At 42.4% G+C, this 22,961-nt stretch overlaps 2 protein-coding genes and 1 non-coding gene across 3 annotated transcripts in view; 1 reads left to right on the forward strand and 2 right to left on the reverse strand.

Annotated features, from left to right (window-relative positions):
• The window catches only part of LOC144512820 (uncharacterized), a 289,800-nt gene that overhangs the window by 221,105 nt on the left and 45,734 nt on the right, over positions 1–22,961 (reverse strand). The window lies entirely within an intron of this gene.
• LOC144512827 (uncharacterized) lies at positions 480–14,378 on the forward strand. The gene is made up of 4 exons (XM_078243775.1): positions 480–621; positions 767–838; positions 1,197–1,290; positions 10,914–14,378. Exons 3-4 carry the CDS (start codon positions 1,197–1,199, stop codon positions 12,011–12,013), a joined length of 1,194 nt encoding a protein of 397 aa, XP_078099901.1. The 5' UTR covers positions 480–621; positions 767–838; the 3' UTR covers positions 12,014–14,378.
• On the reverse strand, positions 14,301–14,374 carry trnat-agu (transfer RNA threonine (anticodon AGU)). Its single transcript has one exon. It is a non-coding gene; the product is annotated as a tRNA-Thr (tRNA).

Here is a 22,961-nt window from a genome sequence, read left to right on the forward strand (position 1 = left end):
GATAAGTCCCTCTGAAGCCATCTATTTAGAATATTCACCTGTACTGTATATCATTTTCTATATTACAGTAGATGTTTCCCTATTATTCTTATTCTTTGAACTATGATCCTTAAATATTCAACTTCAAAGTTAGAGGTTTATTATACACAATAATCAGATGTACATCTTTCACATTTTTTCATATTTGAATGTCAACAAGACGCTTTAGAGAACAGAGAGACCTCATTTAGTACTGCCGGAATCTGTGCTGTGCAGTCAATCCAAGTCACAAAGTACAATTCATTAAAAGTATATAGTATGATAATACCTTAAAAGTACAGTACATGAGCAGATGTACTAAGTTACATTCAACCACTGATCTTATCTCATCTTATTAAAGGACAGTGGGTAAAATCGACTCTTAAAACGCTGTTTTATTCTGAAGACATTGGAGTGTAGCGGAAGTTGCGCTTGTGTTTCCGGGTGACGGAAGACGCTACGACCTCCGTCCCATTGTTTGCATTTTACCTCGTGATGAGGACGGCGGAGTAAAACGCGCCAGTGTTTGGTCTCCTTCCAGAGAGAAACATCACAAACTGCTGCATGAGGTTTTAAAACCTGAAACGAAGCTACAAAGAGCAGGTCTGTTTTCTTTCTCTGACCGGAAACGCGTTTACTGCTGTTGTTGCGGAGAGTCCGCGCGCTAAGCTAACGTTAGCCGCAGCTAGCTCCTGCTAACGTGTGTTATTGGATATGTTGTGAGCTTCGTATTTTTCCTCAAACGCAGGTCGGGGAGAAGTCGAGGAGAGGCACTTCAACATGAACTCTGAGAGGAAACTGTCAGCTGGCCAGCGGAGAGGTGGGAGACGTTTACAATGTTATATATTCTTATAGTTTTTTTTTAATTTTTTTTTATTACTTAACGTTAATGTTACCCTGTTTCGTGAGATTCATTGTTGTATGAGCTGGCTCTGGTTTATAATGCCATATAATGTTTATTACTGCAGAATGCCGTCAAATCGATGTCAATGTACTGTATTACAGCCTCATACAGGCTCTGCCTCCCTCCTCTCTGTCTTTTTTTGTTAACAATGAAAGTGCTGTCATATCTAATGTGATTAAACATCCATCAGGGTGTCCGTGGGGTTTTAAAAAGCATTAAACGGTAATAAATCAAATTAGTACAAATTAAGGTTTGTTGTTTGTATCCCACAAAGATGAACAGAGATCCCGAGTGGTGCATCACGCAGATGAGGGGTATAGCGCAAACATTCCTCCAGGGCAAGCAGTTGGCAGGTGGCATCTCAGCTGGTAAGAAAATATTGTATAGGGACAGTAGAAGTGGCTAGGTTATTCAGATTGATTAAAGCTCCCGTATTATGCCCATTTTCAGGTTCATAATTGTATTTTAAGGTTGTGCCAGAATAGGTTTACATGGTTTAATTTTCAAAAAAACGCCATATTTTTTGTTGTACTGCACAGCTCTCTCTCTCACTGCTGCAGCTCCTTTCTTCACCTTGTGTTCAGGTCTCTGTTTTAGCTACGGAGTGAGACATCTTTTTTTTCTTTTTTCTGTACTATCTTTGTTTGCACTCGCACATGCGCAGTAGCTCAGATCGTAGTTCATGTCAGCTAGCTAGCTCCATAGACGGTAAAAGAGAGGCTGTTTCTCCAACTTCGGTCAGTTACAAGCCAGGATTAGCCAGGAGACTTATTTTAAACGAGGGTGCACATGTAAGTAGTTCTTTTGTAGATTATGGTAGAACTTGTGTGTGTTGTAGCAGTGCTTTGCCATTGAGAACGAGCTAGCATGCTAACGGTTGCGGTTAGCCAGCTCGTTTCGGCTGTTCCATTGTCTTTATTGTGACTATTATTGCCATTGTTCATCACACCCCCAACCGTCAGACACCGACCTACCAAGAGCCTGGGTCTGGCCGAGGTTTCTTCCTAGAAGGGAGTTTTTTTCCATGCCACTGTTGCACTAAATGCTTGCTCTTGGGGGAATTACTAGAATTGTTGGGACTTTATAAATTATAGTGTGTGGTCTAGACCTACTCTATCTGTAAAGTGCCTCGAGATAACTCTTGTTATGATGTGATACTATAAATAAAATTGAATTGTACTCCTAGCTCTCTACGTAGATGCTGTAATGGTTGACAGCGTTTCCTCTAGAATTGTTTTCAGCAGCGGGGGTGGGGGGTGTTGAACATCAAAAAGTAACGTTACCTGAAAACAGCGTCGATTCTTTAGCATCTCACGTCACACTTTCAGTCACTATGACCACTACTACTACGGTCAGAAACATTGATTGTGCCAAAATATGAACAATAACGCCGCCGTCAATGCGCTCATCTGCTAATGTTAGCTGCCGACCGTTACTTTAAAACCATCCAGCAAATAGGCGGTGCCGTTACCTGAAACCGGTGATTTAACGTCACCGCTCATTTTACACACAGTTTAACAACAAAACAAAGAAACGCTGATCGAATATTACTAGCTACTTTTTCATGTTGGTTTCAAATGGTTGTAATGGCATCACAAGTTCCAACGGTGACCGCTTGTTTGCTTCGCTGTGTGCATGTCCGTTTTCTTGTATTTCACTTGCCTCATGGAAAATTTTCCATGTGTACTCATTTGGGTGTCTGTAACAGAAGAAGGTTCACTTAGTTTTAAGTGGTTATAATGGCGTCAGGGAATGCTTGTTTCTTTGAACTGCTTTTAATTCATTTTATTTCATCTATTGGTTTTATTCTGAAGGTGAAATAAATGCAAGATGGGTTAGGGTCGCAAGATGTTTCCAAAGTCAGTGAATCTCAATCTATTCTGTTGACTTTCCCTATCTGCATTGTTCTATTGGCCATAGAGGGTGTATTTTTATAAATCTCAAACTCCGTTTAATGGTTAGAAAACGTGTTGCCGACTCAATGGCGTGTTGGTTTTAAAAAAATATTGAGAAGGTATTAAAAATGGTATTAAAAGGTATTGAATGTACCTCCCCAGGATTTCTGTATATACCCTGGTAAGTGATTAGTCGTGTGTGTGTGTGTGTAACATATGTGCGTCTCGCTTTCATGGCCTCACACCCGTCGTCCATAAAACTCAACCATGGCATACATGATGTTGCACGGCACTGTTGGTGAAAATCATGATTTTTGCAGTCCATAATCCATTGGTGAGGGGAGATTTACTGAGATAGGACAGGTATGTCTCTGAGGTCAAGTCTGCATGACTTGCAATGCATTTCAGAACAATGCACATATATATATATATATATATGAACTGAAAGCGTGTAATCAGGCTATTGTAATATGACAAAAACCACCAGGAATGCTTTACTTTCAAGTTACTACCTGTATTTTTTCCTTTTTAGCATGAACATAGTTGGTACAGAGCAATATTGTGGTGTTTTGTTGGTGTTAGTATCAGGAAATTATTGCTAAAATTAATAACTAACCTAATTCTTTTTTTTTTTTTTTTAAGAGCACAGCATGTAATATGCATTGTGTCTACAACTAATGAGAGCCTATAAATACCTACATGATTTGTGCAGATCCGATAAGAAAATATTAGAAGGGGGGGGGGGGGTGTCCAGCCACAGTTTTATAATGAACAAAAGACATTTTTACATAATGCTTCCTCGCCCCTGCTGTCTGCGTGCACGCTCCCACACAGACATCCTAGGAGACACACACTGTAGAGTCCACGGCTCTATATAGTAATATATAATTAGGACTGTCACGATAGTCAATAAATCAGTTAATCGCAGGATAAAAAAAAAATTTGAGCTTGACAACTTTTCCGGCCGTGATAATTTCCATTTGCATGCTTGTTTGTTTTCCTTGTGTGTCTCTCTCTCCGTCTGTCTACCAAAGAGACTGGAGGACCGCTCTCAGTTCCTTAGCGTAACGAGGACCCTCTTGTCAGTAGCATGGTGTTTGTGTGGGGAGGCGGGACTCCTGGCAGAGAGAGAGAGAGACAGAGAAAATGAGTTGGAGCAGGGTTTCCTGCAGCACTTTGCAGTTAAAGGGATATTTCACCGTTGGAAAGATGAATATATCTTTAAATTGGGTCACTTATGTTAGTAAAAATGTAAAAAGATTTTCGAAATTGGTGGCTTCTAGGCCGAGAAAAGCCAGAAAATGTGTTTTTGGCTCGTGTGGATGAAAGACACCAAATCCCAGAATGCACTTGCTTCACTGCTTTAGCGTCTACTCCCAAGCCACGCTTACCGTTTACAGACAGACAGTGAGGCAGCATTCAACTGAAGTGTGTTTTTATTGTCATTTCAACTATATACACGAAACAACGTTTCACCGTGGCTCACGTATAAAAACGACATACGAAACAGGCTACATTTAGTGCACACACACATGCTCCGTAAAGTTCAGCTAACACATAGCTACTAGCATTAGCGCTTGGCGGGCTGTAAACACCGAGTATAAACTTATATATTTGCGTGGAATGTAGAATGGTCGGCATTTAAGTCACAAACCGTCCAGTCCGTGTTAACACAGTCCTCCTCCACTAGTCTTACCCGGCGACAGAGCAGCAGGCCTGGTAGCTGGATAGTCCGGTACACTGCTGTTCAGCCATGTTTCCACAACAACAAAAACACAGCAGTCTCTGAACTCGCGTTGGGAGTTTCGTTGAAGTTGGATGTAGTCCAGTTTGTTGTCTAATGAGCGGACACTTGCAAGCAGGATTGATGGGACTATAAAGTGTCCTGCATATTCTCTGATCTGTACCAATGTATCCTGGTTAGGGGTGCAACGGATCAAAAAACTCACGGTTCGGATCGTTTCTCGGATCAGAGTCACGGATCGGATCATTTTTCGGATCAGCAAAAAAAAAAAAGACAAGACAAATAAACATAAGTTCTGTCTTTTTGTTTATTAACACTTTTAAATTATTAAATTAAAATGTATAAAATCAACTTCAAGTACACAAGGCATACTATCTTCTTTTTAACATAATGAAAAACAACATAAAAAGGCATATCTCTATAGTGAAATAAAGCCTACGTTATAATTTCAAATTTATTTTTCAAAAAGACAAGGATGTCTACATTGTCTGGAGAGTGTGGACCTCTTTGCAGACACTACGTCCCCTGCTGTTGAGAACACTCTCTCACACACACACTCTATCACAGTCTTCAGTGCCCAGACTGCTCAAAATCTCAGTGGTGAGGTCACTGTATGTCCTCTGGCGTAGGGCAGGGTCCATGTGAGACAGGGACTTGAACCTCGGATCCAGGGCAGTAGATCTGTGAAGGTAGTCCTGTGGAGTAGGGGGTTGAAGTGTATCTGCGCTGCAGGTCTTCTCTAATGGCGGTCTTGACATCTCGAGTGATGGTGCCGTCCAGTCTTCCACACTTGGAGCCATGTATTGTAGAATCCTTGTTTTCAGCGGCAGTTTCAGTGCTCAGCAGAGTTGTAACAGTTTTTGAGGGGTTTAAGCACCTGGAGGACCTCCTCTGCCACTCTCACATCATCATCATCATCAGACAGGGTCTTTTGACATTTTTCTTCAGGGTCTTGTCGGTCAATGCAGAGTATAGCTGCCTGCTGCTCCAGATAACGCTCCAACCTATCGTAAGTGGAGTTCCACCTTGTTGGGACATCATGTATGAGCTCATGAGTAGGCAGCTTTAGCATTTCTTGCTTTGTCTTAAGCACATGAGCAGCTGTTGTGCTTCGGTGGAAGTAGGAAACCGCCTTCCTGATCCTCCCAAGGAGGCGGTCCATCCTATTGACTGAGATTCCCTTCTGTGATGCCAAATTCACTGCATGTGCAAAGCACCCTATCTGTGGGCCCAGTCCTGCCTCATTCACTGCATTTATTAGATTTTTTTTGGCATTATCAGTTGTGACTGGGATATTACTAGAACTGGGCCTCTTTATCTTCCATTCCTCCACTGCTTGTGTCAGTACCTCTCGTAGAGGGAGCGTGTCTGCAGCACCGGAATTCTCATCTCCCAGTCTGCTGCGATGAAGTGAGCGGTTATCGTCGCATAGCTCTCCGTTCCCCTGGACGTCCACCCGTCTGTCGTGAGCGCAACGAGAGGATGCTCGCGATAGTTCATCCACAACTTTTTTTTCTTCTCCTGCTCATAAAGATCTGGCAAAATCTTTTCGCTGAAGTGGGTGCGCGACGGGATGTCGTAACGTGACTCAAGCACTTTCAGCATGTGTTTAAAGCCCTCGTTTTGCACAACCGAATATGGCCTCATGTCTGCACCTATAAACAACAATATTTCAGAAATCAATCCGCGGCTCATGTGTGTGCCGAACCGAAGATATTGATCCGAATGGATCACAGATCAATGACGATCCGTTGCACCACTAATCCCGGTGGTACACGTGTGCGGTAGTTTGAATGCACATAATTGTTGTTCAAAAATTTCCTTCGGGATGAATAAATCTATCTATCTAAAAGTGTTCTGCTGAGAAGGGAGTAGTGAAAATTCAAGATGGCTGACACTCGTTTTGGTTCGTGAATCTTCGGAGAAAGACGACAGTCCAGCCCCCTATGGGCGGGTTGAAAATATGCGGAAGTAGCTCCAGCTGTAGTCCATTGCCTCTGGGCAAAAAGTCTTCAGATAACGCAGAAATCGTTTTACGTCATCGGAAGAGTTTTCCAGACCCACAATACAGAGATCTCTCCTCTCAGGGGGACACGAGGGAGGGAAGCACGGTCATTCAAAAATACTACCGTGTTTCTACTGATACAAAGCTTAATGCTAAATCGGTGAAGTGTGTGTGTGTCGCGAAACTCCGACCTGCAGAAGAAAGTAGCTGCACCTTCGCCAAAATGAAGACTGAAAAACAGAACTATTTTGGTACAAACATTTACTCGCCATGTGGCAGATAGCCACATACATATAATTTATAAATTATGTTATTTAATGTTTAGCGTTTAATAAATAATTGTTAAATGAAGTACAGAGTCTGTAGTCTATCGCACAAACACTCGACGAATGCTGCAAACATTTGACAGCCAGTACGAATTGCCTGGGAGAACATATGTGTCACAAACGGCAATTCCACAACTGTACAGAGAAAGACAACATACTAAAGGAGATCAAAGACATATTGTGGATATTTAAAATGTCTTCCAGTTCCGGTATTAAATATTCTTTAGAAATAAAAGTGTATTGATCTTTGAAAAGGTGTACCTGCATTCTTATTCCATCATCATTATATTTAGGGCCCGAGTGCCGACAGCCGCGAAGGCCCTATTGAAGCTGAAGGAATTAGTTTCTGCAAATGAATTGGCTTTTTGAGGGGCTTACCATATTCAAAAACAAACCAAAATTGGCGGTCGCATCAAGTCTGGTGAAAATTTCATTTTCATAACATTTGAACCGTTTAAGGTAGACCCCTTCTGTGAGGTATCATTGAACTTAGCAGAGAGTTCCTTTTTCATTGGTGATGGTTTGACCTGCCCTCTATAATGTAGCCACGCCCCTTTTCACAACTAATGAACTGTATGATGTAGAGTCTTGTGTGAGGTATCATTGAACTCAGCAGGGAGTTCCCTTTTCATTGGTGATTTGTGGTGCCTGAGTGCAGCGCAAATGCACGGTCGCAAGGAGTGGTGTCCGCCAGTAATCCTGACGCGCACGAGGGCCCGTCCATCGCTGCTTGCAGCTTTAATAGATAATATTGTCGTTCTGGGATTTATCGCAATAATTTCTGGGACAATTTATCGTCCAGCAAAATATGTTATCAGGTCTAAATATAATGGAATATAATGCAGTTAGTCTCTCAGAAGGGCTGACCTCTCCAGGTCGGTTGGTCGACGAGTTGGTCAACATGCTCTTATACGACCAAATTCTCATTGGTCGGACAATTGCTGCTTTTACTTTCATAAGGCCGCCTGTCAACCAAAGCATTTTTCCCAGCTGGAAATACAAGACACACTCTTATGAAAAAACACCCAGATGGAAGCGCGAGAGCAGTTTTTGGCGAGCATTTTATTTTTTTTAGCTGAGACCAGACCTCCAGACTGCGACATTTATGATTTTTTTTTTTTTTTTCTGTTCGCCCAGCTGTATAAACTTGCTACATTTATTTAGGGGCTAACATTAGCTTCAGTGTAATGAAGCTTCATTTATTGTAGAACTGGTAGCTTAACTCACTAAACTACAATAGCCTGTCTAACACCGGTAATAAGCAATACAACTATGTGATTTAACATAACGTTATGGTTGAGGGTTTGGTAGCTGGTGCACCCACCAACAAGATTGTCAATAATGCTTGTGATTGGCTGATGGCTAATGTAATTTATTTATTTTTTTGTTGTATGGATTTTTATGAAATTGATATCGTAAGAAATATCTCTCAGAAACCAGTTATCAAAGTCACAGTTAGGGATTCTGCGATAAACAAATTTCACTATTAACCACGCTTTAAAACGTCACAGTTAACTAATCGTAAAAGCCCCGCTTCATTGAGCGTTAATACACTGCACGTTATGTGCAGTGTTCTTATTAAACCATCCAATCCACCAAACACCAAATGAGTCAATGGCAGAATAAGCTGTTTGGCATTAGCAGAGAAGATTTGGCAAATCTTTCATGGGCGCAACACGCATACTCAGCGCTGCTGCTCATCCCATAAATGCATGTTCCTTTATAAATGGGGCACCATTTGATCAACAGGGTTTCCAACGGTATAAGATTTATTGCCAAAAAGCATTGTTACCACAGAGAAATAATCTACCAAACACAAATTTCCTTACTTTTAGTGCTACGTTTTTTTTTGTTTTTTTGTTGTGTTTTTTTTAAAATCTTTTCAAAAGTATCGTTTTAGCACCGGTATCGGAGAAACTCCAAACGATACCCAACCCTAAACACGGCCTACTTTGTTGCTAAGGAGGAACTACCCTTCACCAAATTCAAAAGCCAGCTCGACCTTCAAAGGAAAAACGGCTTAAAACGTACAACTTTTTTTATTCTGAATGTGTGGTATATTTCTTTTTATATTTGTACTGTCATAACAGCGATGGTGCTGTCTGTTTACCTTCTATGTTGCATCTTTCAAAATGTGACACTGAATTTGAAACGGCACATTGTAATTTCTGTATCTATTATCAAAGGATTTATTAGTAATACAGTGGGAATCATTAGAAATGTGAATATTTGGTTAACATGTTGATTTACAGTGTGTGTGCCCCTAAATGTTCTGGTTGCGCCCCTAAAATGTTCAGTTGGGGGCCACTATGCTCCTAGTGAAAAAAGGACTGGAAGTGTACCCTGTGATACCCTGTGTTACACCGTTCCTGTTTCGGGCTTCCAGACCGCAGTCCGGGAGCACAGGGGAGAAGTTCCCTCCAGGGCCGATGCTTTCGGGGTAACACCCTTAACTTTGCTGGCAGAATAAAGCAGATGAAGCCACCGTTTCTTGAGAAGCTTGTTGTTGAATGGAGGCTTGCTTTACAACGTCTTCTCTTACTCTTTTTCCTCTCACTTCTCTCACAGTGCATTCACTCGTACGCTAAGTTACTCTCACACCGACACTGCTGACTAGCAGTTTGTTGTGAGAACCACGCACGCAAAAAAAGAGTTAGGACAGGTCAGCGGTTATCCTAAAGTTAGGAGTTTATTTAAGATGAATGCTTAGAATGCTTGTGGAATACACTTTTCCTATCTTAAGTTAGGATGATACATTGACTTAGCAACTCTTCATCTGTAAAGACGTTTTTTTCCTAAATCAGGTCCAACCCCTAATTACCATGGTTACCAAACAGTTAAGATATGATCTTCAAGTTACGAATGAGAAATAGAAATAAACTGTATTATTGTATTTTCATATTTAATTCATCACCCCCTTCAGGAAAGGCTATTTTCTATATATCTTAACTGTAAATAGTTTATATTTCCAATGCAAACAGAATCTTTTTTTGACAATATTTCAGTTAAAGGGGACTGTCTGGTGGGGTTCAGACTGTTCATAAAACTTAAAAATCATATACCATAGGACGTGAAAATATACACATACAGATAATGACATATCTTTAGGCAGCCCACAAAAAACTGACTGGGTTGTTTGTGGACTGGTATGCAGTCCAGATACCCTAATGGAAGCAACCACTGCAAAAGTGAGTTTTTCATACCAATCTGGGCTTTCAGCAGCACACTGAGGTTGCCAAACCAGGCTGAGATGGTGTACCGCAGGATGCTTTCAACTATGGCATGGTACAGGGTTTCGTGGGGTCTTAAAAGGGTTAGGTCTACTGAGTTCAATGATACCTCACACAAGACTCTACGTCAAACGGTAATGTGTTGCAAAAGGGGCCGTGGTACATATAGGTGCATGGTTATGACTATTAGTCAAAATTGACATTTAGATATCTCAAGACTGGACCCCTGTCAATCATGAGAAATTGCGGGCAGATTGGTCAATGTACACGTAAGATACAAAAACTTCCTCGTTCATCGATCAGTGCTCAAAATGGCAGCCACACCTACACCGTTCGACGAAAACTCAAGCTTTTAGGAACTTTTCATTGTTAAGGTTTTGAGGTGGTACAGACCAAATTTAAAGTTGATCGGATGAACTGTGGAGCAGATTGTTTTGGAGCAGATTGAACAATATATATACTTGAGTTACAACCGCTTCCTGTTTCGATGGTGCATCTCCCAAAATGGCCACCCCTGCCACGGCTAGGCCCTCTGATGAAAATTCAAGCTTTCGATGAATTTTCATCTTTAAGGTCTTAAGATGGCATGGACCAAATTTGAAGTTGATCGGATGAAATCTGTTGGAGGAGTTGTTAAAGTACGAGGTGTGGAAATTGCAAAAAATTTCCTAATTTCAAACTTTCAATTCAAATTGGCGGACTTCCTGTTGGGTTTAGGATATGGTTCCAGTAGGCTTTTTTTGTACGCATTTGTTAATATTCACATTAATGGCTGTTTGTTTGTGTTATAGCTTTACCTTCAGATGTCCAGAAAGTGATTGTTGGTGAAGAACATCAGCAGGAGTGGAGCTCCAGTCTGGACCAGGAGGACACAAAGCCCCCCCCACACATTAAAGAGGAACAGGAGGAACTCCGGATCAGTCAGGATGAAGAGCAGCTTCAAGGGCTGGAGGAGGCTGATATCACCAAGTTCCCATTCACTTCTGTCCCTGTGAAGAGTGAAGATGATGAAGAGAAACCTCAGTTCTCACAGCTTCATCAAAGACAAACTGAACAGATGAAAACAGAAGCTGATGGAGAGGACAGTGGAGGACCAGAACCAGCCATGAACTCAAATCCAGATACACATTTAAAATTACTAACTGATGACGAGACTGGAGACCCTTCTGAACCTGAGACTGATGCCTGTGATGATTGGAACGAGATCAGAAAACCTCAGTCAGGTTTAAACTCTCTGAATAACAATGCGGTCCCTGTCAGTGATTCATGTACTACAGTTGAGGAGTATGAGAAAAGATTTGGCACCAGCGGACATCTGAAGCAACACATGAGATCTCATACAGGAAAGAGACCATTTAGCTGCTCAGTCTGTAAGAGAGGTTTTATAAAAAGTGGAAATTTACAGAAACACATGAGAATCCACACAGGAGAGAAACCATTTAGCTGCTCAGTCTGTAATAAAGCTTTTACAGAGAGAGGACATTTAGTGACACACATGAGAATCCACACAGGCGAGAAACCATTTAGTTGCTCAGTTTGTAAGAAAGCTTTTACAGAGAGAGGACATCTAAAAGCACACATGAGAATCCACACTGGAGAGAGACCATTTAGCTGCTCAGTCTGTAATAAAGCTTTTATACAGAATGGACATTTACAGAAACACATGATACTCCACACTGGAGAGAAACCATTTAGCTGCCCATTCTGTAAGAAAACGTTTACAATGAGTGGACGTTTACGGCAACACATGAGAATCCACACTGGAGAGAAACCGTTTAGCTGCTCTGTCTGTAAGAAAGCTTTTACAGCGAGTAGTACTTTACATAGACACATGAGAACCCACACAGAAGAGAAACTATTTAGCTCTGTGAAGTGGAGCTCTAGTCTATAAGGAGAGCAGAGAACCTCGGTCAGGTTTAAACATTGAAAATGAATGAAGTCTCTAAACATGGTATACGATGTAATACTCTGGGTCCTTAAACAGTTTAAAATATAATTAGAATTTTAGGCTTTAAAATGTCTTGAATATGATTTTGATGTTTAAAAATGTATTGGATTATTAAGTTAATGTGTCTGTTGGCATCCCATAAACTGGACTTCTTAAGAACTGAAAGAGCCAATCCATGCAACCCCAGCTTCTTAAATCCCAAGGAACCGCCACCCAACTCAGTCTGCCTTAAGTGTGAAGTGCTGTGACAACACCACCCCTAGGAGCAACCACTCTAATGCATCTCTCAGCAGGGGTCTTAGCTAAAGCATGGTCTACTGAAAGTAGCCCGACACAGAAACTCTTCTCTAGCAGTTGAGGTGAGTGCCTGCTTAGAGTAAACCAGTTAGCATCACCTATATGTACACAGTCTACCAGCTAACCCTGAAACAAAAGAACAGAAGAAGTTATCACCAAGTTAACTACAAGAACTGCAGCTACCGGCTTCATCCAGCCGGCAGGATTGGGATGCAGCACAATAGAGACTGAATCATTTGACCTCAGAACCACAATTCTCCCACCCTGGCTTTCTCACGAAACCAAGGAGTTCTTCCTCTGATAATGTCACCAACTGGGCCAGCATTAGCATGGCAACAGCAGCTAAGCAAAGCTGTTAACTGTTTAAGTTGTGTTAATGTTCATGTGTTGATTTGCGTTAATGCCATCCAGACCTATATTGTAATGTTTGTTTAGCAGTCAAGTTGTTTCAGTTAGTCAAATGTTTGTATGAAAAGAACTATACAAATGTAAAGGCTACAGTAGGCCTATATCACTGTAGGCTCCATTGCTTTTTAAATAATGTATTGTGTTGATGTAGCCTATGAGTGTTTTATATGATTTACCTCTCTTTAATTAGAGAGGCTGCTTGTAAACATTTCCATGCACGCAGAAATGTCACTGCAGCTGATATCGGACGTTTAAGCAGCAAAAACCAGCGAAGTTGTAAACTTGACAGCGACAAACAGAACTAGACCTTTTACTTGTGAAATAGTCCTAATGAAGTTGCATGAAGTTCCTAATGAAGAGCGTCTCTCAGACGCACTTTCAAACAAAGTTTTTATGTCTGACAGCAGATCTAAATTAAAACGTGAATATTTTCCTTGTCAATTGTGCATTACTTCACCCACGCTATTAATCCGTGTTAATTTGTATGATCCGACTGGCTCGATCTAGCCTGGATGCCAGCCGAACTTAGCCCCGCCCACAACATTCGAGGTCGGGAAGTTCGGTCTGGACTTGATTCGTCGTGCGGCAGCTACGCTCGAAACCAGAGCTGTTTGGACCAATCAAATTGTCAGGGCGGGCTTTATACAATGATGGACAGATGAGCAATGGTAACGTAATCAACCACGTCGCCAAAGAGCGCTTGGGTTGAAATCATTTACCACAAAGATGGCTGCCGCTGGAGAATTGAGTGCATTCATTTTAAAAGAGGAACAGAGAACCGCAATCGAGGCATTTGTCGATCGGAATGATGTTTTTGCCTACCTTCCTAAGGGATTCGGCAAAAGTTTAATTCGTCAGCTCAACATATGTCACATACTCCGTTGCTCTGATTGGTTGTAGGTCTATCCAATTGAGTGCAGAGGCATTTTCTTTCCTGGTTCGGTTGAAACACGTCCCATAATCACAGCCCAATGGAGCAGTATCAGACTCATATTCTGACTAGAATCTGAGTATGAGGACATCAGGCTAGGCCTGGGACGTCCTTCAACATGGCGCGCTGAGAATGATTTCCGGATCACAAGCCCGAGGAAAGAGGAGTCGAGGAGGTACAAATTTGGAAAATGAGAAAGGCCCTTTAAGTCACAGTTCTACAATGTTATTACAGTTCTAGAATTTGACGTTTAGTGGAAGAATGTCAGGTTGAAGTTCTAGAATTTTCAGATGCGGTTCAAGACTAAATTTAACATTCCAGAATGTTCAGTTACAGTTTGAGAAGTTTAACTGAAATGGTTGGTGAATAAACTAGATTTGTTCTATAGCCAATGCTTACATTGCTCTAATTTCATGTGTTTTTATGTACCATCTTAAATCTGTGTTAATGTAGTGTTTCTGTGTAAATTAACATGCCAGGGTAAAGAGTCCTTTGTGTTAACTTTTTCATTTACTTCTTGTACCATACTGTTCAGCATGGGGATCGGGTAAACTTGCAGATGGAATGCAAACAGAGGTAATCTCTGCAACAACAAGGTGCTGCTGGGATTTGAACCCAGGATCTCCTGTTTACTAGACAGGCACTTTAACCAACTAAGCCACAGCACCTCCTTGAGGCCTTCAGTAATATTAAAGATTCAATTCTTTTACCTTGTATGAGCTGTTTAATATACTGACTGATAACTGAGATTTTGCTGAGGTTTGCACTGTTCAAGTCCCCAAGAGCAATGATAAGTCTGGATATTCCTCTCTCATAACAGTATTGCAAGAACGAGACTGACCGCAAAGTTTTTGTCTCCGATCTGACGCGGAGTTGCAGGAGAAACCAGGTGTAATAATCAGAGGCTGATTGCTGACGACGTGCAGCTGGACTCCTGACTGCCGCCACACCTGGCTCCACTCCTGCAATCAAACACACAGACACCGGCACAGCGACTCAGAAGCTGCGTCTCACTTCCCTTAAATAGCATCCCTGGTTCCTCCATTTTCTGTCTTTCCTCTTGTCTTAGACCGTCCCACCGAGGAAGCACAGGAGAGACGCGAAGAAATCATGGGGGGGGAGAGGAATTGTGTTTTAGAGGGATGAGACGTCCTTTCCTCTGATGCGTCACATGAATTCGTCAGCTGTATGGGCTGAGTTAGCAAGGGCTTTCAGCTGCACGGCTTCCGGGGAATGCTGCTCTCGTGTGTCCTCACTCCTTGGTGAGCCTTCCTCGATCCTCCATGCTTGCTCCTCAGGGCGGGAATAAGAGCTGTGAGACGGCCTTCACGAAGGAGGGGGCCAGAACAACTTCTGGTTCAACCCTGGACCGAGGAGCTATCAAATAAGAGAAGTGAGATCCAGCTAGAGGCAGCCAGGCTGAAAGAGTTCACTTAAAGAAAGACTTTTCTATGTTAAAGCTGGGGTGTATTTCACAAGGCAGAATTTGTAAATCCAGGCTAACTGACAAAGCGAGGCTTGACCTAGTCTCATACCTGCAAACTAGTTGCTTTTCAGCGAAAATCGCCATTTTGAATGGAAAAAATGTCATCTACGTGAATCGTATAGATCCTAAGAGTTTTTATTTGGGGGGGGGGTCCGAGACCTGGTGATAATACAGCACCGGTGCCTTAACAACTGTTATCTAACGGACCGAATTGCAACGTGGATTTTGGTGCCACTGAAATGCCTGCGCTTCTCTGTCTGCTGCTCCAAAAACGGAGGCAACCTAATCATAGCCGCATGTCACGCTAGTTAACACTACACTGGGCAGCAGGTAACGTTAGCCTACCGTTAGCTAGCAGCTGGAGTAAACACAGTTAAAATGCTGACAGCTAAACGGTGTAAAAGTGTGTATGTATTTCACTGTAGCGGAACGTATGACGGTGTGCAGCTGCTGTTGTCGGAAAAAACACAGATGTTGCGTTTACTTAAAACTCGCCTCGCCAGCCTCGTGCTGCATTCAAAGTTATTGTAAAATACCCTTTTCCCATCCAGTGGTTGTTTTGATCGTTTAACAGGAATTTACTGGTGAAATAAGTTATCGTTATAAGTTATTAGGGCCCGAGCACCGACAGCGGCGAAGGCCCTATTGGAACTGAAGAAATTATTATTTTTATTAGGGCCTCAATGATACCTCACACAGGACTTTCACCCAGGAGACCGGGGTTCGTGTCCTGCATGTCACGTTTCCTAAAGTCCCTTTCTTCTTTTCCTAAACCCAACCGTCCCGTTCTTCTCACGTGTCACGGAACCGTAAGCCCACCAACGACCTTTTCCTGAACCCAACCGTCCTGTTCTTCCCGCGTGTCACAGAACCGTAAGCCCACCCATGACCTTTTCCTTAACTTAAGGGGCCATGTTTATTTAACGGAATTCTTCCGTGGGCCCATCATGGAATGTTTTGCAATTCCGTGAAACTGCCACAGATTTTCAGTTAAAGGGCCGTGTTTATTTCACGGAATTGTGTGAGATCAGGTTGCTATTTCAGTAGATTTACTCACTATAAGTCAAAAATGAGCTGTAGTTTTATTTTCACAGTCAGTGTTTTCAGTGAGTTTACACCTCAGCGGTTCTTCAGAGTTCATTAAAAATTGTAAAAACTGATAACGGAACTGAAACAATATGTATGTGCTAATTCTCTTGTGTTTTAAAGTCTGGATATTTTCGGCCTATAAAATAATTTTATTTCATCATACTGCTGTAATCTGGTAGTCATGGCATCATGATACCGACGCGGATCCCGCCATGGCAGCTGCCTTTAGGTGCTCTGGGTAGGTCTGTGTTAGTTGTGTGAAACCAGTGTATGCAAACGCGGGGTGCTGTCCACCCAACGTGGATAATGGGTATGTAGGGGCATGATACATGCCGGGAATTGAAGCGAGACCTGGATGCGGAAGATTTAGGACACCCGCTTTGTGGATTATTCCATGAAGTTGTGCGGCCCGCGGAGACGGAGTGTCCGCGCGGCAGCAGGATAACGTGCTGCCTGCTGGGCTGTCGCTGCTCAGAACAGGGAAGAGGTCTTGGCTCACACGGTTGGTCTCATCAGCAAGCAGGACGTCTTTTCGATTTCTCCATGCGGCTTCACTCAGGAGGACTGCAGAGTCTCAAAAAGACAAACGTGTTTTACTTGGCGGGTACGCACCTGTGACGCAGACAGCGGAGCCTCCTTCAGTCACAAACTCATATGTTTTCCTTATCTTTTCATAAAAAGGCTTAGGCTGGAAGGATCAGCACAAACTATACGTTTATGTTTCTGGAGTGAAACTCTTAGGTTTTTGTGCTTCCAGCTAGCGGTCCGTATTCTCGTCCTCAGCTCATTGTGATCCATTTTGTGAATCTGTGCGCATTCACAGGTAGGGTCAGGTGTGGGATGGTGTGATGGGGGGCCAAGACTGAGAGCTACATGGAAAAATATGCACCAAACAAGCCACTTTGAAATTTTGCTGTTTTCATGATGGCTGATGTTGGGTGACCCTCCCCTCAACAAAGAATAAAAAAAAGACATGACCCTCCCCTATTTCCCTCCGGTGGTCCATTCCATCAATACCAAACAGTCCCTAACTAAGCTGTGCCACTACCACTGTAGCTGAGACAGGGTGTTTCTCAATCTCAAGAATGCAAAGAACGGACTTGGGTTCTTGGGGAGAACGTTCTTGCTGGTTGTTCTTGGAAGAATGAACCCGCAAGTTCACAAGCACAGAAAACGCTGTTAACAGTTTGAGACGATGCGTTTTTCCGGTTATTGCTCAACCCCCCCAGCACAGAGGCTACCAGCAGTGCTCCAAAATAACAGCTAGAAATAAAAACCACAACAATATAACCACTTTGTATTAAAACAATCTCCAGACAACAAAACCTCACAATGCTACAACTATTGCAATAATATTGAAAAATAAAACTTATTGAGCTTTAATTTTATTGTTTATGGTTTAGCTCCAACACCCCTTACTTATTCAAAAGAGTGGAACGCGATCCCTACTATTATTAGTGTATAAGTTTAAGTCAGTTTAAATTAAAAAAAATAAGTAGGCATATGCACTGGTGTGTCCTATGTGTCCCTATTAGTGTTATGTGGAATTATCATTTCTATAAATTGTGTGTGATGTTAGTTATGACTGTGCAAAATGTCTCCACAACACTCTCACGAGTTATTACCATTGATAACATTTGCATCAACTCATCCCAAGGGGGTGTACTATACTGGCTTCTAACAATATCCATCAGTTTTTCTAACCTACACACATCAATGCTATTTACATTACGTTTACTCTGGTACTTTTTAAACATCATTCACATTGATGGCAATGGTTTGATCTAAAATACAGGATAAACGAGTTATCACATAGCTCTCACTGATATGGTCATACATTACACGTAAACAGTTCCCCATATCCACCCACAGTTACTTTTTTTCCTCTCATATAAATCTCTCCAGTAGTCTCCAATTTCTCGAATTTCAGCCACATTGACAACGTCCTCACCAATCATAGCATCATACAGTTCTCGTATTTTGACTGTGACATCTTCCACAGATTTCAACTCATACAAAACGGTTTCTGCTACACCACAGATTCTTGCACCATCAGCACAGAGATGTTTCATCGCCAGAAAGCGTCATACGACAGGGATATATTTATCCGTCAGTCTTTTCATAAGCTGTTCAAAATGTCTTGCATAGAACCCCTCGGTATATTGCCCAAACACTCGTGCTGTTTCTGACTCGGATGGCTGATCTGACAACCTTGGCACAACTCCTCCCAATAGTTGTAAAGTACCACGTTAAGCAGATGTAGAGACGCTGTTTTAACACTGTCTAGACAACAAAATTCCATCCGATTGATCATCCCCCACATTGTCTGAAGAAACACAGCCATCTGGCAGTTGTAAGACATCAGACGATTTGGGGAAAAGCGAGTGTCCATAGGGGTGTGGGGAAGGTAGTGGTGACCTTATCAAAAGAGAGGGTGGTAAAGGGGGGGGGGACATTTGTGGTGGAGCTAGGAAGCGTTCAGGGGTTATGTGTGTTGATGATGATGATGATGATGATGATGATGATGATGATGATGATGATAAGAGCGATTGATGAAATCCGGTTGCAGTCAGCGGAGCAAACAAGCTGTGTTGGCTCGGAGGCGTCCCGGGTGATAAACTGTTCCACTCCAAACATTCTGGAGAAGAAAAAAAAAAAATCTACACATTACAATCACAGTAATACACAATAAGAAAATTAAAAAAGCATTTTTAACTATTTTTACAAGAAATTAGCACATACAAAAAGACCCACCGTTTTACTAGTCTTTATGTCTGACGATTTTAGGTCTATAAAGTGGTCGTGGCAGGGGCAGAGAGTGTTGTCCGCCGTCATCGAAAATCAACTTTTTTCTTATGGTCTCATAAGAGCTCCTTATTTGGTCTCTTCTGATGATATAATCAACGGTATCAAACTGCTTCTTCAAAGTTTCCCAGTCACACCATTGTATAAAGAAGCCATTTTTAAACCACTTGTTGCATTCAGCGTTAGAAACAGGATATGGCTTTAACAACCATTCTTCACGACCTCTGGCTGCAATAACCTTCTCTTTTTCTGCACACTTAGGAAAATAAAATCCTCAGCAGATCCTGCAGAACTCTTGCGGAAGCAGAACGATCTGCTTCCACACGGTAGATTTCACCCCCTTTGCAGCCGTCCCACTGGGACACATACACTATCTCAGGAAATCCAGGGTTGTCCAGGTCCTTACACACAACCTCCCTAAAAAGGTTCCAGTCTTTAACCGAGATCGTACACTCCGTTTTAGCTTTGCTAGATAACACCGCAACGATGCTAGTGTACACAGCTAATGTCACATACCCCTCACTGTATCGAATGGAATAACAATATCCATTGTCACCCACATAATCCATATCGGCTGTACACGACTCTGCCATACTTGGCATAAACATCTCTGGACGGGATCTCTTTTTCCGGGGAGCCCAATTCACAGCACATGGGGTATCTGTAATAGCAGTAGCTTCTCCAGTACTAGATGATCCATTTCTGTGTGCACGGTTCAGTTCAAATGTACTGGGTCTCAATTCAAATGTACTGGGAGCATGTGTAGCAGGCATACCTTCTTCAACAGATGATCCAGCTTGATATCCAAATAGGTGTGTAGACTTGGCTGTAAGACGTTTTTCCTCTTGCTTTTCCCCAAAGGAGTTTAAAAGAAAAATCCACCGTTGGTCTGTTTGAGATGATCGAAGGGACAAAACGAACTGACAAACTAGCTAGCTAGCTAGCTAAAAACAGCAGGTAAAAAAGTGGCAAGACATGTTGAGACATAGCCGTTTATACCCCCCCTACATAATCCACCCGCCCTTATGACCGTCATAGGGGACTCCTAACTTTTAGCCTTTACCCATTGGTCTAACAACGGCTTTTTTAACACCTTGATCTAAATAAGATCCAATATTAACGGCATCACACGGGTGCGGCCTCTGTGACGACGTCATCACGCACTCGGGGTGCGAAACGTCCCTACAGCCAGGGCGGTAGCTATAACATAACCCCCCACACCAGACTCCCTTTTAGGAATACATGATTTTAAAACTTCACCAGACTGACAGGCCACTCAGGGCAGTCATGACTCTGGTTCTCACGGGGGTCCCTACCCCTCAACAGGTACAACAAACCGGGGACTATTGATTGCTAATTACTACTGACATGTGTTTTTGATATTTAAACAAACGATCAGTCAAGAACATTTCCGGGAATCTTATGTGTAATGCAAACTTGTGTATTAGGACAGTACTTTGGCAACACGAGATGACGTTTCACAGGGACACAAGAACACAAGTCAATAGAAGAACACAGATTGAGAAACGCCCAAGGATGTGGCCAACAGTGAGTGGTTGCTATGGTGCAGCGTTGATTAGTGGATGGGTTGCAGGTGTGCAGCTGGGAGCAGGTGAACCAGCTTGGCAGCAATCAGGAGCCGGGAGAGAGAGGGAATCACCACGGCAACAACACAGACACAAAGAGAAAGAGAGCGGAAACAGTCTGACATGAACACATTATTTTTCCCTCTCTTACCTGCAGCCTCGGTCTAAACGGAGCACCGTGTCGGTGTGCTTCAGTGTCCCGTCTGAAATCCCCCCCCCCCCACCGCCTGCGGTCTACAGAAGGTGAATGCACTTGTGTGCAATTTTTGCATTGTATCAATGTTATTAAGTTTCTAGAACTAATCGCGTTAGCATGTTACCGACGGGAGCTATATATCTGTAACAGCGTACTTCATGGTATCCCTTCAGTTTATTACTCAGTCCCTCCAGGATTTCGCGGTCTTTTTTTTGAGATTGTTGCGGCCCAAAATGCCCGATTTTGTGTGAGCTTTTGTAAAACATTGCGATAAAAGTTGTGATGTATTTTGTAATTTTGTTGCAATGAAGTTGCGAGAGAGTGAAATAATACTAAAAAATATTTTTTTTTGTATAGTTCTTTAAAAATAAAAAGGAAACTTGATTTGGGGAGAATAAAACTACTCTGGGCTGACTTTACCAAAAAGGCTCAGGATGCTGTAAATGTTGGTATAATATGAAAATGGCCGGTGTATTTAAGAAGAAATTTTCTTTTTTATTGACTGAATCAAATTTGAACATGTGTGTCAGTGGCTTGTTGATCTTTACATTGTTAGTTAATTTCCTATCCTGGCCTGGGACACACACTCATACGGTTCAATAAAGTACTTATTGGACTTTAACTTACAATAACGAGCGTAGCGGTCCTGATTTTAGGTCATCCTGTACATCTCATCTCTGTTTTTTCCTATATCCACCGTACGCAGGTGTGCGTGCGTCAGTCGCAGGGGGGAACTGAGCAGCAGCCCCGCCCGCCGCAGAGAGCCGACAGGATTGAAACAGCAGCAGCTTTCAGCGACTTTAGAGTGAAAAAAATGCAGCATTGAACAGCGTACATTGATGTTAAAAGGTATACAGGTTGGCAGGACAGTCTGAAATGTTTTTGCATGTCTTTTCGCTATACGTTTTGTTGGTAAATGCGAGATGTTCGAGTCACACACACGTCTCGTCTTCATATCAGAAACAAGGAAATGAATTTGGCGACGTACGTCAACCCGTTCTCTCAGAGTCACGTGCTGATACAAAGTCTGGCACGTGGGACTGCTGTGATTGGTTGAAGTTGCGGGAAACTTTTGGTCAAAATTGCGAGTCGCACCAAACTCACGGCGGAGAGAAACACAAAAAGTGAGTGAGCAGTAGACAAAGACACGGAAATAGTTCAGGTTAGTAGGTTTTCAGAGACGCTTTCGCTTAGGGTTTCACCTGGGTGACTGGAGCAACGATCAAGAGGAGATGGTCTGTTGAGCTGGGGTAGAAATACTGGTCTTGATTGCAGATGGAAGGCAGGTGTGCGCAGCGGGAGAAGGTGACGATGGGATGGTAACCAGGTGCGCTCAATCAGCTGGCAGCAGCAGTGGGAGGAGGAGGGCAGAGTGGGCACAGAGAGAGGCAGGCCAACAGAAAAACACAGAGGAGGCAAAACCAACCGAGAAACAAAATAGAGAATAGTAAACAAAACGGAAAACTCACAGCCAGCCGACCCCAACCATCACACTTGGGGACTTTAACAGTGCAAAATATCAGTTATAGTAAATGGAAAAATGGATCAATCAGTCAGTATACTGTATATTATATAGCAGGGCCGTGCAGAGACCTTTTGTGGGGCAGGGGCTCAAATTCAAAAAAGGGCACATGGAACCAGATTTGTCAACAATATATGTCGTCTTTATTTAAAAAACTGTATATCTTACATTTTACATAATACTAAATCCACAATACATTTTACATAATACTAAATCCACAATACTGTACACCAAAATGAAATATGGAGCCTAAACATTAGACTACATTCACACAAATATATCCAAAAAATGCAACCGTTGTCCAAGCAAAATGTAATCTTACATACAGTACCCAAACTACAGTATATAATAATAGTTATAACAATAAGTATGTATGAACATGTCAGATTCTTGTGTGAAGCACTATACTAACCTGTGGTGCTCCTAATAACCCAGCTGCTTAGGGATCCACTGCCGTTTGCTGCCTCCTGCATGTCCTTTTTCTGCTTCCTTATTCTGTCTTCACGTGGCATCTTTGCACTGTAGCAGAATTCAATATCATGACTTACAAAAAGAGACAAGATAACAAGAT

The sequence above is a fragment of the Sander vitreus genome, chromosome 24 (assembly GCF_031162955.1).
Source record: "Sander vitreus isolate 19-12246 chromosome 24, sanVit1, whole genome shotgun sequence".
In the NCBI taxonomy this organism is placed as follows: domain Eukaryota; kingdom Metazoa; phylum Chordata; class Actinopteri; order Perciformes; family Percidae; genus Sander; species Sander vitreus.